This window comes from Drosophila erecta, unplaced genomic scaffold (assembly GCF_003286155.1).
Source record: "Drosophila erecta strain 14021-0224.00,06,07 unplaced genomic scaffold, DereRS2 tig00000021-arrow-pilon, whole genome shotgun sequence".
In the NCBI taxonomy this organism is placed as follows: domain Eukaryota; kingdom Metazoa; phylum Arthropoda; class Insecta; order Diptera; family Drosophilidae; genus Drosophila; species Drosophila erecta.
This window is the reverse complement of record NW_020825198.1, coordinates 20,165,598-20,178,499: the sequence shown is the minus strand read 5'-3', so window position 1 is coordinate 20,178,499 and position 12,902 is coordinate 20,165,598. Positions and strand designations below refer to the sequence as shown.

The 12,902-nt window shown below is 46.6% G+C and overlaps 1 protein-coding gene across 7 annotated transcripts in view; it reads left to right on the top strand.

Moving 5' to 3' along the window:
• Positions 1 to 12,902, top strand: part of LOC6545787 — a 49,083-nt gene that overhangs the window by 31,779 nt on the left and 4,402 nt on the right. For 3 of the 7 annotated variants that reach the window (XM_015157476.2, XM_015157477.2, XM_026976415.1), the window contains exons 1-6: positions 10 to 246; positions 4,047 to 6,023; positions 9,524 to 9,718; positions 12,258 to 12,355; positions 12,425 to 12,519; positions 12,593 to 12,714. In XM_015157476.2, coding sequence (XP_015012962.1) covers positions 4,296 to 6,023; positions 9,524 to 9,718; positions 12,258 to 12,355; positions 12,425 to 12,519; positions 12,593 to 12,714 — 2,238 coding nt within the window. In that variant the 5' untranslated portion in view covers positions 10 to 246; positions 4,047 to 4,295. Of the gene's footprint in view, positions 1 to 9; positions 251 to 4,046; positions 6,024 to 9,523; positions 9,719 to 11,038; positions 11,603 to 12,257; positions 12,356 to 12,424; positions 12,520 to 12,592; positions 12,715 to 12,902 lie in introns of those variants that run through there. The other 4 variants (XM_026976414.1, XM_015157474.2, XM_015157478.2 and 1 more) reach the window with 3 other exon arrangements.

The window sequence follows — 12,902 nt, the reverse complement described above, 5'->3', positions numbered from 1 at the left end:
AACAAACAAGCAACTGCAGAGAAAGAAACAAACAAACAAACAGGCAGATAAACAAACCAACCGAGAGGCAAACAAATTGCTAAAATAAATGTGCGGCGGGGGCCAGAAGAAACAACAGGAACAAAGACTCAACAAAAGGAAGAGGACTCGGAAAAGAAGGAACAAAATCGGCATCAAAATCGGAATCAGAATCGGAATCTGAATCAGAATCAGAATCGAAGAGGTCCCATTAATGAACCAACCCAGGTGAGTAAGTGCCGCTGACAATAGTCGAGGAGTGGGTGCACTGCGAGAAAAATGCCAATGCTTCCTAGTTTACATTTTTAATTTCTTGTTGAAAAAGCTTTTTCGCATTAAAAACTAAGGGGATACAACTAATTAGTCATTAAAGTATAACTGCAATTCCTTCAGTTAAAAAGTTCTCATACACGCAGATAAAATGTTTTTAAATTATTGCGAAAATATTTAAACGCTTTGGTAAAACTATTAAGACTTAAAAACATGTATTTAAGAGGGAAGTTGATTTTATTTTTTATTTTTCGCCGTTGATGAGTGCTGAATCCCTTGATAGCGGAATGATGGATGGGCATTGTTTCACTTTTGCGTGGCTTTGAGTTGTGTTTTTGTTTCGATTTTGCACTTTGCACTCTGACCCGGTTTGTTAGGACGAAACCCAAGGCAAAAGTTGCGCTATCCTCTTTGCATAAATCACTGGCTGGCCTCTGATAACTTCAAAAATCAATTTGGGCCCAATGTGTCGCCGGCATCCAAGATTCAACTTTGCCACTGACACGGGCCTCTCGATTCAGCCGGATTCAACTGCCTCAGTTTGAGGCACCTCGATTCGCTCTGGCTGGCCAGGATTTGGTTTGAGTTTGAGTTTGGTTTCGGGTTTGGCTTTGGGTTTGGGTTTGAGTGCGGCTCCGGCTTGGTTTATCGATCAAACTCCGGCTGCAAGTTGGCCAGGTGGGCTCGGTAGTCGGATGCGGTTCATCCCCTCCTTGTCCTCCTCCGCCATGCCCACCCAATCCCCCCGTGGAACTCGCAAACTTTGATGCGCCTTTTGATTGCTCAGCAAAATGTTACATTACCACAGCCACATAAAAGCAGGCATCGTAATATCGTAATGTGCTCCTTGGGCTAGGGGCATAATTCCCATTCCAGCTCTTCGCTGCGGTTGTCTGAATACAGTCTTTATTCCGTGGCTTGAACATTACTTTTGTAGTCCTTGGGCTATTTTTAGGAAATTTCGTTGTGATTTAATTTTGTTATTATTTAACTGGAATATATTAATTTCATTTTTCGGTAAAGCATAATTTTTGAATAGCCCTACACACAATTTAGATTCGATCTGGAAAACCTATCTTGGTTGGAAATCTACTAAAATATCTTCCATATATATATGCAACTATTACATTTTAATGCGGCATATATTTGTTAGTTTATAGAAGCTGTCCTGTACTTGAGGTGCTGAACCAGGCCAATTGGAACTTCATCGGTGACTGGTCAGCGTGGCGTGGCCCAAGGGTACACTTCGCGCATAAATCGCTCTTGGAGTGAAACGCTGCTCCTCCGGTGTCCTGGGGATAGTGGTTGTGTTATTTTAGCGGCCGCTCGGACTCCATCACACTGCCACGCCAATTTGTATGTGGTTCACGTCGTCCGGGGCGAAGCTTTCTGCGGATATGGATGTCTGGGATCTGGGGTCTGAGTTCCGAGTTCTGCTGGGCTCTGGTTACTGGTTCCTTCGGCCTGGCACTCACGGATTCTGGGGTACTGCAAATGGCACGGGCCTGGTTCTTATGCTGATGACATCATAACAATAAAAATTAAATTGTTGCTGCTCTGACAGGCAGCGGAAATGACGGGGCTTCGTGGCTAGTTGTTGTTTCTGACGTGGTGGCGGGCGGATTTTGTTGCTGCACTGAAGTTGAAAGTCGCCTCGAACCCACTAGCGACCTGAAAACCCCCCTTCCCACCCATTTCCACCCATTTCCACCCGTTACCACCCCTCCATCCCGCCTCCCGGAGTGGGGTCTTGAATATAAAATTTTATCGCAGACACACATTTAATTTAATTTAATGAGAGGCGGGCAACATGCTCGCTTATCTTTAAACGTTCTGCGATTTGCCTGCCGTGATACAAGGTTGTGTTTTTTGAATCCACTCCAGGGAATCGTCGTCCTCGTCCTGGCGGAATATTTAAATTGGTTCAAGAGGTGGCGGCAATTATGCAGGGTTGGTTTATTCCTTTTCCATTACCAAAGGCTGGGAGTTATCACCCCGAGGTACAGATATAGACCATTTAGAAGGGGTGAGCAATATTTAAAATTCTAATACTGATTCTTTTTGCTGGCAAAGGGTTTTTGCCTATGCATTTTTACAGCACATTCTAATAATAGTTTATATTATTTTATGGTTCTTATGAAAAGCATTAGAATAACTATTCTCAAATGACTTTTCTTATGTGAAATTTTAAAACTGCGTTCACAGATTAAGCCGCTTTAAGCCAGGCCACTTCCAATGGCGCATTCCCAGACCCAATCTCCATGGAATCACATCGTGTCACTGTTTTTGCTCGACCTTTTGTGCGCATCCTTTGGTTTTGCAGTAATGTGATTAGGAGGCGTTATTCCCAGGACCCGGGGGACATGTCTGTCGATTAGGCAACGTGTTAAGAACACTTAATTGAAAATAACTTGCCATATGCCCCCCTAATCCCTGCCCATCCCCTTCGCCCCCTCGAGCTGTCAGCACCCCCGATGTGTGTGTGGCATGAAAGATGGTTGGGCGAACTCCTGGCCCAGCTTAATTATACATTATTTTGGCCTAAACACAGGCAAACACCGGTCGGCTCTATCCGCTGGCAGGCCGAGTTACTCCATATACTCGTAGGTACATGGATGGATGGCTAAGCCCACTTGGAGGGCCCAGGATTTGGGGGCATCGTGTGCGTTGCGTGCTTGAGGGGCGTCCAGGCGTGTGCAATGATTTATTTGCAACAGCCAGGGGCAACTTGGCTGTCAACTCTCGAGCTGCGACTCCCTCCACAAACGCACTTTGTGTGTTTATTTACTGTTATATTTCTGTGCAAATAATATTAATAACAATAAAGTTTCTGGCCCGTTTTATGAGTTCCCCCTTCCCGTTCTTCCCCCTGCAACCAAAAAATAGAAAAAAAGGCAAATCAGTAATATGGGCCCAGGAATTGTTTATCGCTGTTTTGCCAAAAGGTCTTCCTACTCAAAGGAACAAATCTTAAAGTTATGTTGCGAATAGAAATGTACGATTATGGCCAGAGTTCAGAACGTGACTGAGCAGCAGAAACATCCATAAACTGGCTGAAATTAAAGGCAAATCGAAAGCGAACCCCAATCGGAAACATGCGTTTGTAAATATGTAATATTTATATTTTTAATAGGCACCGATTTATACATTTTCTGAGTGGCTTAGGCTTAGGACTTCTTACCACATTAATTAAGTATTCCAATGAAACTGCATCAGCATTGAGCTTTGACTCGCCAAATTGGTTTCGATGCGGGCTGATTAATTCAGTTTTGCCAATCGGTTGACAGCAAAATATGCACATTGATTAAACTTTTCGTATTTTCCATCGATTGCCAATCGCTTTTCGTCCGCATTCGCATCCGCATCCGCATCAGCATCCGCATCCAGGACTCGGAAAATGATGTGAAAAACCCCGGGGGCAAGCTCGCCGTCTCATTTGAAATGCTAACACGTTTTCCCAATTTCCATAACAACCGAAAACTTTAAAGGTTGCATACACAAATCGAAGGGCGAAAAATGGCAATAACGCTTGAGGATTATGAATGAATGGATTATCCTAAATTGATTTGCTCTGCAAGTGCTCATTTGCATTACGCATTTTAGGGCTGCTTTTCAAAGGGCTTGGACTTGAAAATATTTAAAATGCTAACCAATTGGCAAACCAACATGGCAAAGAGTAGAGTTTCCTGTGCACACGCTCCTCGAGAGACAAAATTTAACAGAACTAACCAATTTCCGATCCTTTTCTTCAATTTCAGCAAGCCAACAAAAGCTAAAATAATAGAATAAGCAATACTATTACGAAATCGCTTTAAACGCACCTAGTGTTAGTCAAACTAAGAAGGAAACACAGCTCGATGTGTATCTTGGGGAAATCAACGCTTCATAAATTAACGAATTAGTGAATAGCAAACCACGGACCAGCTAAACTTAAACTTAAAGACCACCCATCGGGGTAAACCACCGAATCGGAGCGGGATCAACCACCACGGCGAAGGGCGGCCGTAATGGGTGGTGGCTTTGCGGCGCCACCGATTACTCTAGCCAGCAACCAGCGACCAGTGGCCTTGGACCAGGTCGAGATACCCATTCCGGCGACGGATATGCACGAGAAACTCCTGGAGAAGGAAGACAAGACTGAGAGGACCAATCTGCTGGGCAGGTCCAAGGACAAACCGCCCAAGGACAAGCCGCCCAAGCAGTCCAAGTTCGCAGAGCGCTTGCGGCGCTCCTTCCGCCGCGGCGATCACCGATCCTTGGAAATCAAGCGCCAGGAACCCACTCCGGAGGAGCTGAAGGCCAAGAGTCGGGCCACTCCGCCGCCTCCGAGTACTCTGCGCTCGGACAACAATAACCGGCTGCCATTTGCCCTCAGCCACTTAACTTTGCCCGGCCTGGGATTGGGAGTGGGCGTGGGCGTGGGTGGACACATCAATCCCGCCCTGCTGCTGGACAGCCCGGACGAGTGCACGCCCCCGGAGTACGCCTATCACCATCTGAGCAGCGTTGCCACCACCAATTCGAGCACTTCCTTGGAGAGCAGTTGCGAACTGGGCGAGCTAAGTGGCTCCCAGAACAGCGTCTACTACTGGGCCTCTATGGGTGGCGAGGTGAGCACATCAGTGGGGGGAAGTGGAGCCGATGGAACAGGTACAGGAGGAACTGGAGCAGGAGCAGTGCCCATCGAAAGCCAAGATAGACGTCGTCTGGAGACGCAAAACAGCAGTCGCAGCGATCAGCAGCCCATCACCACAAACGCTTCCTCTGCACCTGGGAACAGCAGCAGGAGCTGCAGCTTGACCAGCGATAGCAGCTCCATCCGGTTGACCAGGCTGCAGAACTTCCTCTTTAAGAGCAGCAACGAAAGCTCCAGGAGCTGCCAGGGTCACTCGAACGAGGGATTCACGGTGTCCTCGCACAACTCCTCCTCCGGGGAGTGGGAGCAACTGGGAGCCTATCTCTCCAGCAGCAGTGGCGTGGGTGGCCACGACTTCCAGGGCGGCTCCTTCCCTGAGGAGAGCACGCCCGATGAGACGGATGGCACGCTGCCGGTGGAGACAAGTAGCAGTGGCGGCGGCGGCGGCGGTGGCTACTATCAGTACACCCTGACTTCACCCAACAATCCCTTCTTGCCAGAGATCACGGCGCGAACCTATCACAGCACCTACAGCGAGGATGGGGCCGTGGAGGGTGGAGAGTCCACGGCGGATGACCTGCAGCTGGACGGGAAGTATGGCTGTGGACAGGGGGCGGGCAGCAGGTCCGCCCAGCTGCCAACGCCATCCTACAGTCGAGCAGGATCGCAGGAGTCGACGCACAGCGAGGGGGGAGGGCCGCCGGGACCCACGCCCAGTCCCGCTTCCAGTTCCTCCTCCACGCCAGGTCGGCATCGAAGGAAGCTGTTCAGCCTGAACTCGCCCACCCGACTGCTGCACCACCAGCAGCAGCAGGCTCCACAGAGTGGAGCCACCTCGGCGTCGCCTCCATCCGGCGGAAGTAGCAATGAGGGGGGCGGCGCTGCATCCAGTGCGGGCAAGTTCAACTCGGCCAGTCTGGTGCGGAGCTTGAATCCGTTCCTGCCCAGCATCTCGTCGCCGAAGAAGGCGCCGCACAAGCAGTCGGCGGTGACCTCGCCCGGCTCCTTGACCCCTGACCTTAGCACAAAACGCGAGGAGTTCCTCCGGGCCACCATGAAGATCTGCTTGGTCGTTTCGCCGCCCAACAGCAAGCTGCAGGTGAGTCCCGAAATAGCTCCTGGATTACCTGGTGATCAGGAGCAGGAGCAGGCGCAGGCGGTGGTCACCAAATTATGCGCGGGCCTAATCAAATGTTTACTTAGCGAAATGAGAATAAACATATTTCCACTCTTATGTACGCTCGTATTTTCGTTTTATTTCCCTCTGTTTTCGCTTCGCTTTCCTGTTTGCGTTTTAAGTTGGGGTATTTAATTACACAATTACAGCAAAAGTATATTTGCAGACATTACGTCATTTAAGATTCATAAGGCAAGCATCCCCACAGATCCTTAGCACCTATCAATTATTTAACGCACTGAAACGTCGTTTTCATTGCATCCAGCCTTGTTCATCATTTCAGTAGCTTAAAAACGTCTTAAAAAAAATATTTAGAATACTATTATTATGGGAAAATGTAAACAACACAACAGAAATTAGCCTAGAGGAAATATTTTCAATTTAGTGTAAAAAGTGCATTAATAGAGCTACAATTTTGATGCAAACTCATTTAACATATAAAAGATAAATGAGATCATGTTATTAGCTAAATTATGCTTAAACGAGTGTTTGTAAAGTGGCACATAAATTCAGTTTGGCAATGGATTAAATCCCTAATGGAATAGCCATAACGACTGTGACCTCCGCGGATATCATTAATATTTTAACAGATATTACGTACATTACGCATACGCAGTGTGGTTGTATAGAAGCCGAATTTCGTTCATTTGTCGCCGGAAGATATTTGGGGGAATTAGCGCCAGTGCAGCCAAGCAATAAATTGCATCGGCGATTTGACCAGCCCGCACTGGGAGTTCCAATGCTGGATGAAATCCCCATGAAAGCGCCAGCAAAACGCTGTGAGAACTATGCTTTTATTTCTTAGGGATTGCCTGGTTTCGCAGGCAAGAAACTGGATTTGCCATGATTATCAGCATTCCAGCACAGAGTCTGGCAAATATTTTTGTGGGAACTGGCATGCAGACAGATGGACAGATCTTGGCCACTCCTCATCCGTTATCACAATTTGTACGTTTATTACTAAATCTAATCCTATTAGTGGCGGGCTTTCCTCAAAGCAAAGAAAACTGAATGCAGCACGTAAACGAAAGTAATTATAGGAAAATACTGGATGAATAAAATGTCACAGCTTAGTTGCCTTTAACTTTGCTTATATATAATTCCTTATGGAATTCCTTGCAGTCCCTTTACAATCCCTTATTTTGCTCTCAAACTTCCAAGCACAGGACATTATTTTCGAGGGTGTCCGCCAACATCCCAAAGTGATTTTCCGTGTTATGTGCCAGTTTCCTTCTTTTTCCCGATGGCTTCAGCCTAAGCCGCCTTGTTAACATGCAAATTCCGTGGTCTTGGAACACATGAACACATGAGTTGAGTCTTTAAGTCATTAGGAAATCGCTTGCAACATTGTGAGTTAATTCTATGCTCTCAAGAATTGCAAATTATGCAGTGCCGCACTGCATTTTTCCTGCGCAGCGCAAACAATCAGAACTATTACATCCTTAGCCTGGATTCCACAATGGAAAGTGTTTATTTTATGGGTAACTACGACTACGAGTATGAATTGCTCTCGAATACTTTCTGTTTTGTGTGTGGGCGAAGCTAAAGGCCAAACTAAGCCAAAAGACGAAAGAGTCAAAAGGGAAAAGTGACAACTCAAAGATATGCTATACTTTTAAGCAGTATTAGTTTAGTGCGAAATATATATACTTCTGGTGAGTTAGTTCCCGCACAATAGATAGATATTATCTGCTAAAATCATTTAAGAGATGCCATGTTTCTTATACCATTTCATTTTGGTCTAATACTATTTCCGTTTAGTCTTATACTACTTGTGCCATCTAATATACCCGATTCCCCGCAAATCCCGCCCAGTATACCAACCCCAGTGGGCGGCAACTCACAATATAACCGGAAACAAAAACATAAACCAAAGTAAAGGGCAAGGCAAACGGGTGGTCGTCGGTGGAGGGCCGCCAGCTGGAAATTGCCGAAACAGAATGTGAAATATTGTCGTCAGCAGGAATAATAGACCAGTGCCCGTATCCTTGGGCGCACTCAGGGCTGGGACGTGGTCGTGGTGGTCGTGGGTTCTGGGGCAGATTAGCGGCACCGGGGGGTTGAGTGGCATCCGCCCGGAGCTTAAATTCCCGTAGCTTGGCTGCCATGCATGCCGCACCCTGCACTCGAGTAGGAGTTCACCATCCTCCACTTGGCACGCTGTCCAACTGAAGCAAATCCCAAATAGCTGGAAATATGGCAAGAGTGCTCTCAGAAATTTCAGTGCAAATTAAGCAGCGCCACAATAAAAGATTGAGATGGATATCTGGGTAAATTGGCATATCTCGTGTAGGTAGAAGGAACAGTCCGGATAAAACCATGCCTCCTCTCCAAGATCCCCAGCTCAACTCACGAGCATAGATGATAGCATATGTGCTGCCCTGCATTTTACAGCGGTTAATGTCAATTTAAGCACAACCTTTTTTTCCCGTCAAGCGCAGTTTAAACCGAGGCATTGAGATGTGTAAATCGCAGCCGGATGGGTGGGTGCCCCGCAACAAAGGACAAAGGACGAAGGCTGATGGGCGGTGGGCGAGGCATTGACTTTGGGGCGGACCCTGACTTTGGTCCACGTCCACACTCACTTGGCCAGCTGGGGGCTCTTGACTGATGTAATCTGGGTGCATTAGGCGAGGGAGGAAGCCTCGAGGACACGTCTAGGGCTCTCTCGCCCGCTGACTCAATCTTTTTGTTCTCGATGCATCTTTTCGTTGGCAGTTCCGCATCGACATAGCCAAGATGCCTGGTTGCTGGTTGCCTAGTTGCCACATTACCCAGTTGGCCGCCCGCTGCAAGCAATTTATTTTTGCCCGGCGAATGCCCAAACACTTTTCATTGTCCTGCAACGCGCGGCACCAAAAGCATTCAAAACATTGTTCTGTGCATTAACGAAATATTCAGCACTTCGATGTGGCTCCAATGCTCTGGGATCCCCAGTCAGTTTCGCCCACGAAGGTCTCCGCGTTTCCGTAAGCATCTTAAAGTACACAAATGCGTATCCAGCTTGGCTTTTTATAGCTTAAGAACTAGATAAAAAACAAAAAGCTAAGCTCAGCACCCAGATTACTTTTAGTTTTTGGCTCTGAGTGGTTATAAATCAGCCATCTCTGGACCAAATTTATAAGAAGGTTTATTCTGGCTTAAAAGCATACTATAATTTTCATGGTATTTTCAATTAAACATTTTTCTTTATATATTTTCCACCTTTTTATTGATTGCAATAATTTCATGAAACCATAAAACACCACATATTTAAATTGCACTCTTCATTTGAATGAAACCGAGTTGAAACTGGTGCCTACATATGAACAAAATATGTGAAAAGCCCTTAATAACGCGAATAAAATTTAATTATGAATATCTGCCTCACGCTTCAATGATTGCACCCAGACTCACAGATCTCGATTCCATTTTCGTTCCAGCTGAAATCGAAGAGCCTCACGCACTTGGATGGCCTCGACTCGGGTGTGGTGGCCTGCCAGCAGGCTCCTCCGGGAATGGCCACCAGCACCACCAGCACCACCGCCACCACAGCCGTCACGGGCAGCAGCAGCGCGACACCCGGACTGTTCGCCACCACTGGAGTCCCAGGATCCCTGGGCCGGCAGGCCAATGTGGTAAGTGGTGGTCAGGGGACGGACACATGCTAAACCCTCGGCCAACTGCTAGGACTTGGCCACTTAGTGCGAGAAAAACTGTGATTTAAAATCAAGAATTTGAATGGTGGAGAAGAGAAGAGGTCGGCCTTATACAGCACTTTCTCTTTTAATTAAGTGTAAATTAAATGATATATGTTAAAGTAACTGGTGTGCCACCAAATCAGAGCTTTCAAACTTTATGCTCAAAAACGTACATTTGTTTTACATTACTTTTTCGATTGTTCGAAAATATTATTATTCAATGAATATTATTAGATTATTTCAATGAAAAACCTATTTTGAGAAGTGAATACTTTAATACGAGAGTTATCCAACTAACACTTATAACTGATTTAGTAACTTTTCGACCTGATTCCAATAGTATCATAATATATGTAAGGTTTTAAATATTTCTCAACACCATATCATTGGAAATCTTGATTTTAGATTTGATTGCTGTGCAAGGTGTACAGTGTAGTGTGATTTCACTGTAAGTTTGCTATTCCTTCGTTTTAGTCCCTCGAGTGAAAGTCCTTTGGCAAATTGATAACAAATTACTTTGCTTGCTGCTTTGGTCTGCCTTTGATTTGTGTCTATTCTGATTTTTTTAACTACTCTTTGTGAAGCTTTCAAAGATTTAAGCACAGTCAGTTGTTTTTACTTTGCACTAACTTTTTGCACTTGTTAGTTACTGGATTTCTGTTGTCAATTTAAGCCGTACGTGACTTTCTGCGATGTTCGCCCTCTTTCTTTGAATTTTACGTTTAATTTATAGTGCAAAGTTTTAAATCGAAGCGCTTGCTTAAATAAGGTGTTCATGTTTTATGAGACTTAAAAGATCCTACAGCTTAGGCGTGCATATAAGATCTCCCTGCCCAAAATATTTTTTCTTGCTCCCGGTTAAATTTTTTTGTTTTTCTGATAATGAATAACCTTTTTAAGCTTTTTAATGGTATTGTATGCCTGCTGCGAAGTAGCTCTCTAAAGTGAATATTAATAATGTTACTGCTGCACTTTTAGTATTTGCTTGGCATATTTTGTAGCTAAGTGTTGCCTATCAATCGGTTGAATTCGGAAGATTTGTAGATCCAATAGTACATAGAGAGTACATTGCCAAGAAACCACCTAAAAAATATGCTCACCATATCTGTCTTCTCCTCTCTGTTCTCTCTCTCTTTCTTTTATCTATCTCTCCCTCTCACTGTCTCTATACCTAAATGGGCTTAATAAACTTTGGTTTTTATTTGTTTGCTGACCGCCGACAACCCCGCTGATACCCAAAAAAAAACAAAATCCCAGACTGAGAAGAGCGGTTGCCTGTCACCCGCGGCACCACAATCCTCGCACGCCCCACCGCACCACCCACCCACAATTTACACCCAGGCACCGCAGATCGTGCGGCGGATGCCTTCCCTGATGCTCTCGCCCACTCTCGATGAAACGACGACGACGGCCAGCTCGTCCTGCTTCGGTACCGGTCACCCCAGTGCCGGATCCTTCCAGCAGCACCACCACCTCCAGCAGCAAGCGCCTGGCAGCGCCAGCACCGCCGGCGCCACCGGTCACACTGGCACCACCACCTCCACCATGTCCACCACGTCAACCCATGCGATAGCCTCCTCCAAACACGTTCAGTCTGCTGGCGAGGCGGCGGCCACGTCCTCGTCCTCGACGCTGAGTCCTCACAGTGCCACAGCCGCGACCTTGGGCGGAGGTGGAGGTAGTGGTGCTGGTGGTGGTGCTGGTGCTGGTGGTGGTAGTGGCCTGACCTCCCCGGTCGGCTGCACCGCGTCCTCCGGTTCGACGGTGAAAAAGAAATCCTCGTTCATGAAGCGCAAGAAGCCACTGCTGACGCGCAGCGAGGTGAGTGGGTATCAAGTGAGTGGGTATCAACTGGAGCCCTTGATTCACCTGGTCAAAAGACAAACAGATCCAAAGGCAGCGCAATCAGAAGGCCTTGTCACCCCAGCGAGAAATAAGCCTGCAGTTAAGGATGCTGAATGATGATTGGTGATGGTGACAACTGTTGGCTGGGGCGGGAATATACTCGTACATTTTTAATTTCTTTATTTGCCTTTGTCGCCGTAATCAGCAAAGTTGTTCTAGAACTTTTCCAGCTATCCTTTCCTTTCTCCATTTTCCTTTTTCCATTTTCCTTTTTTGGTTTTCCACTGCCAACGCTTTTCTGTCACTTGGCGAGCAAGAATTGCGAGAATATTTCTTGATGTTTGCTTTTATTCGCAGTAGTTTTTGTGGGCTGGATGCGGATGGGTTACAGAATCAGCAACAACCCATGCCCACGCGCCTCCAGATGCAATCTTCACACTTCGGAGGGCCATCAAAGAGAGTGCTTGGCGGCGGGCGCTACTAATTTTTGTCAGTGCATCTCTTTGTGGCTTTTTGAAGGCTAGATTGAAAGGTCCTTCTTAAGGGTCGGTCCGTGAATTTACAGATTGGGCTCTGTATCCACGGGCTGTCTTATTCGCCCACTTAATGCTGTGAATGTTCATTTGTTTAGGTATCCAGTTCCGAGTTCTTCTCCGTGTCATTCTGCCTGGACTCTTCCCAGCATCCGGATGAGGAGTTCATTCCGGCAACCAAAGGCGTGACACTACTGTGAGTCCCGAGATAATGCGCATCCGTATGCAATTTAAAATAATGATTTCAAATCGACCACGCTTACAGTAACGCACTCAGCCACGCCCTGCGTAGGCGGAACCTCAGCTTTACACAAATCACCATTACGGACAATAATCCCACGCCCAGTTTTTTAGATGCAGGTATGACGCTTCCGTTGCGCTCCCTCGGACCCCTTTCCAAATTGAGCTTGTTTTGTTCCGTATCCCCCGCAAGGTCCTTCGCTCCTGCCCGTGTCCGTGGATGAGCAGACCGATGTGGAGAGCCTGGCGGGACACCATCTCTGCATCACAGAACGGGGCAGCAACCGCAAGCCCCTGCAGAAGGCAGCTTCCTTTGTAAGTTTTACCGGGATGGGCTAATCGGGATAGGTTTCATGCTGTGTGGGAGCACCAGAGTAGACTAACTTACCTGGGACAAAAACTTGAAGCCAATGAAAAGGGTTCGTCAGGCTATTAATGCCGGAAATGATATACTATTACGCAGCTTAAACACATTTAATTTTCCTTCTTTAACGATATATTTG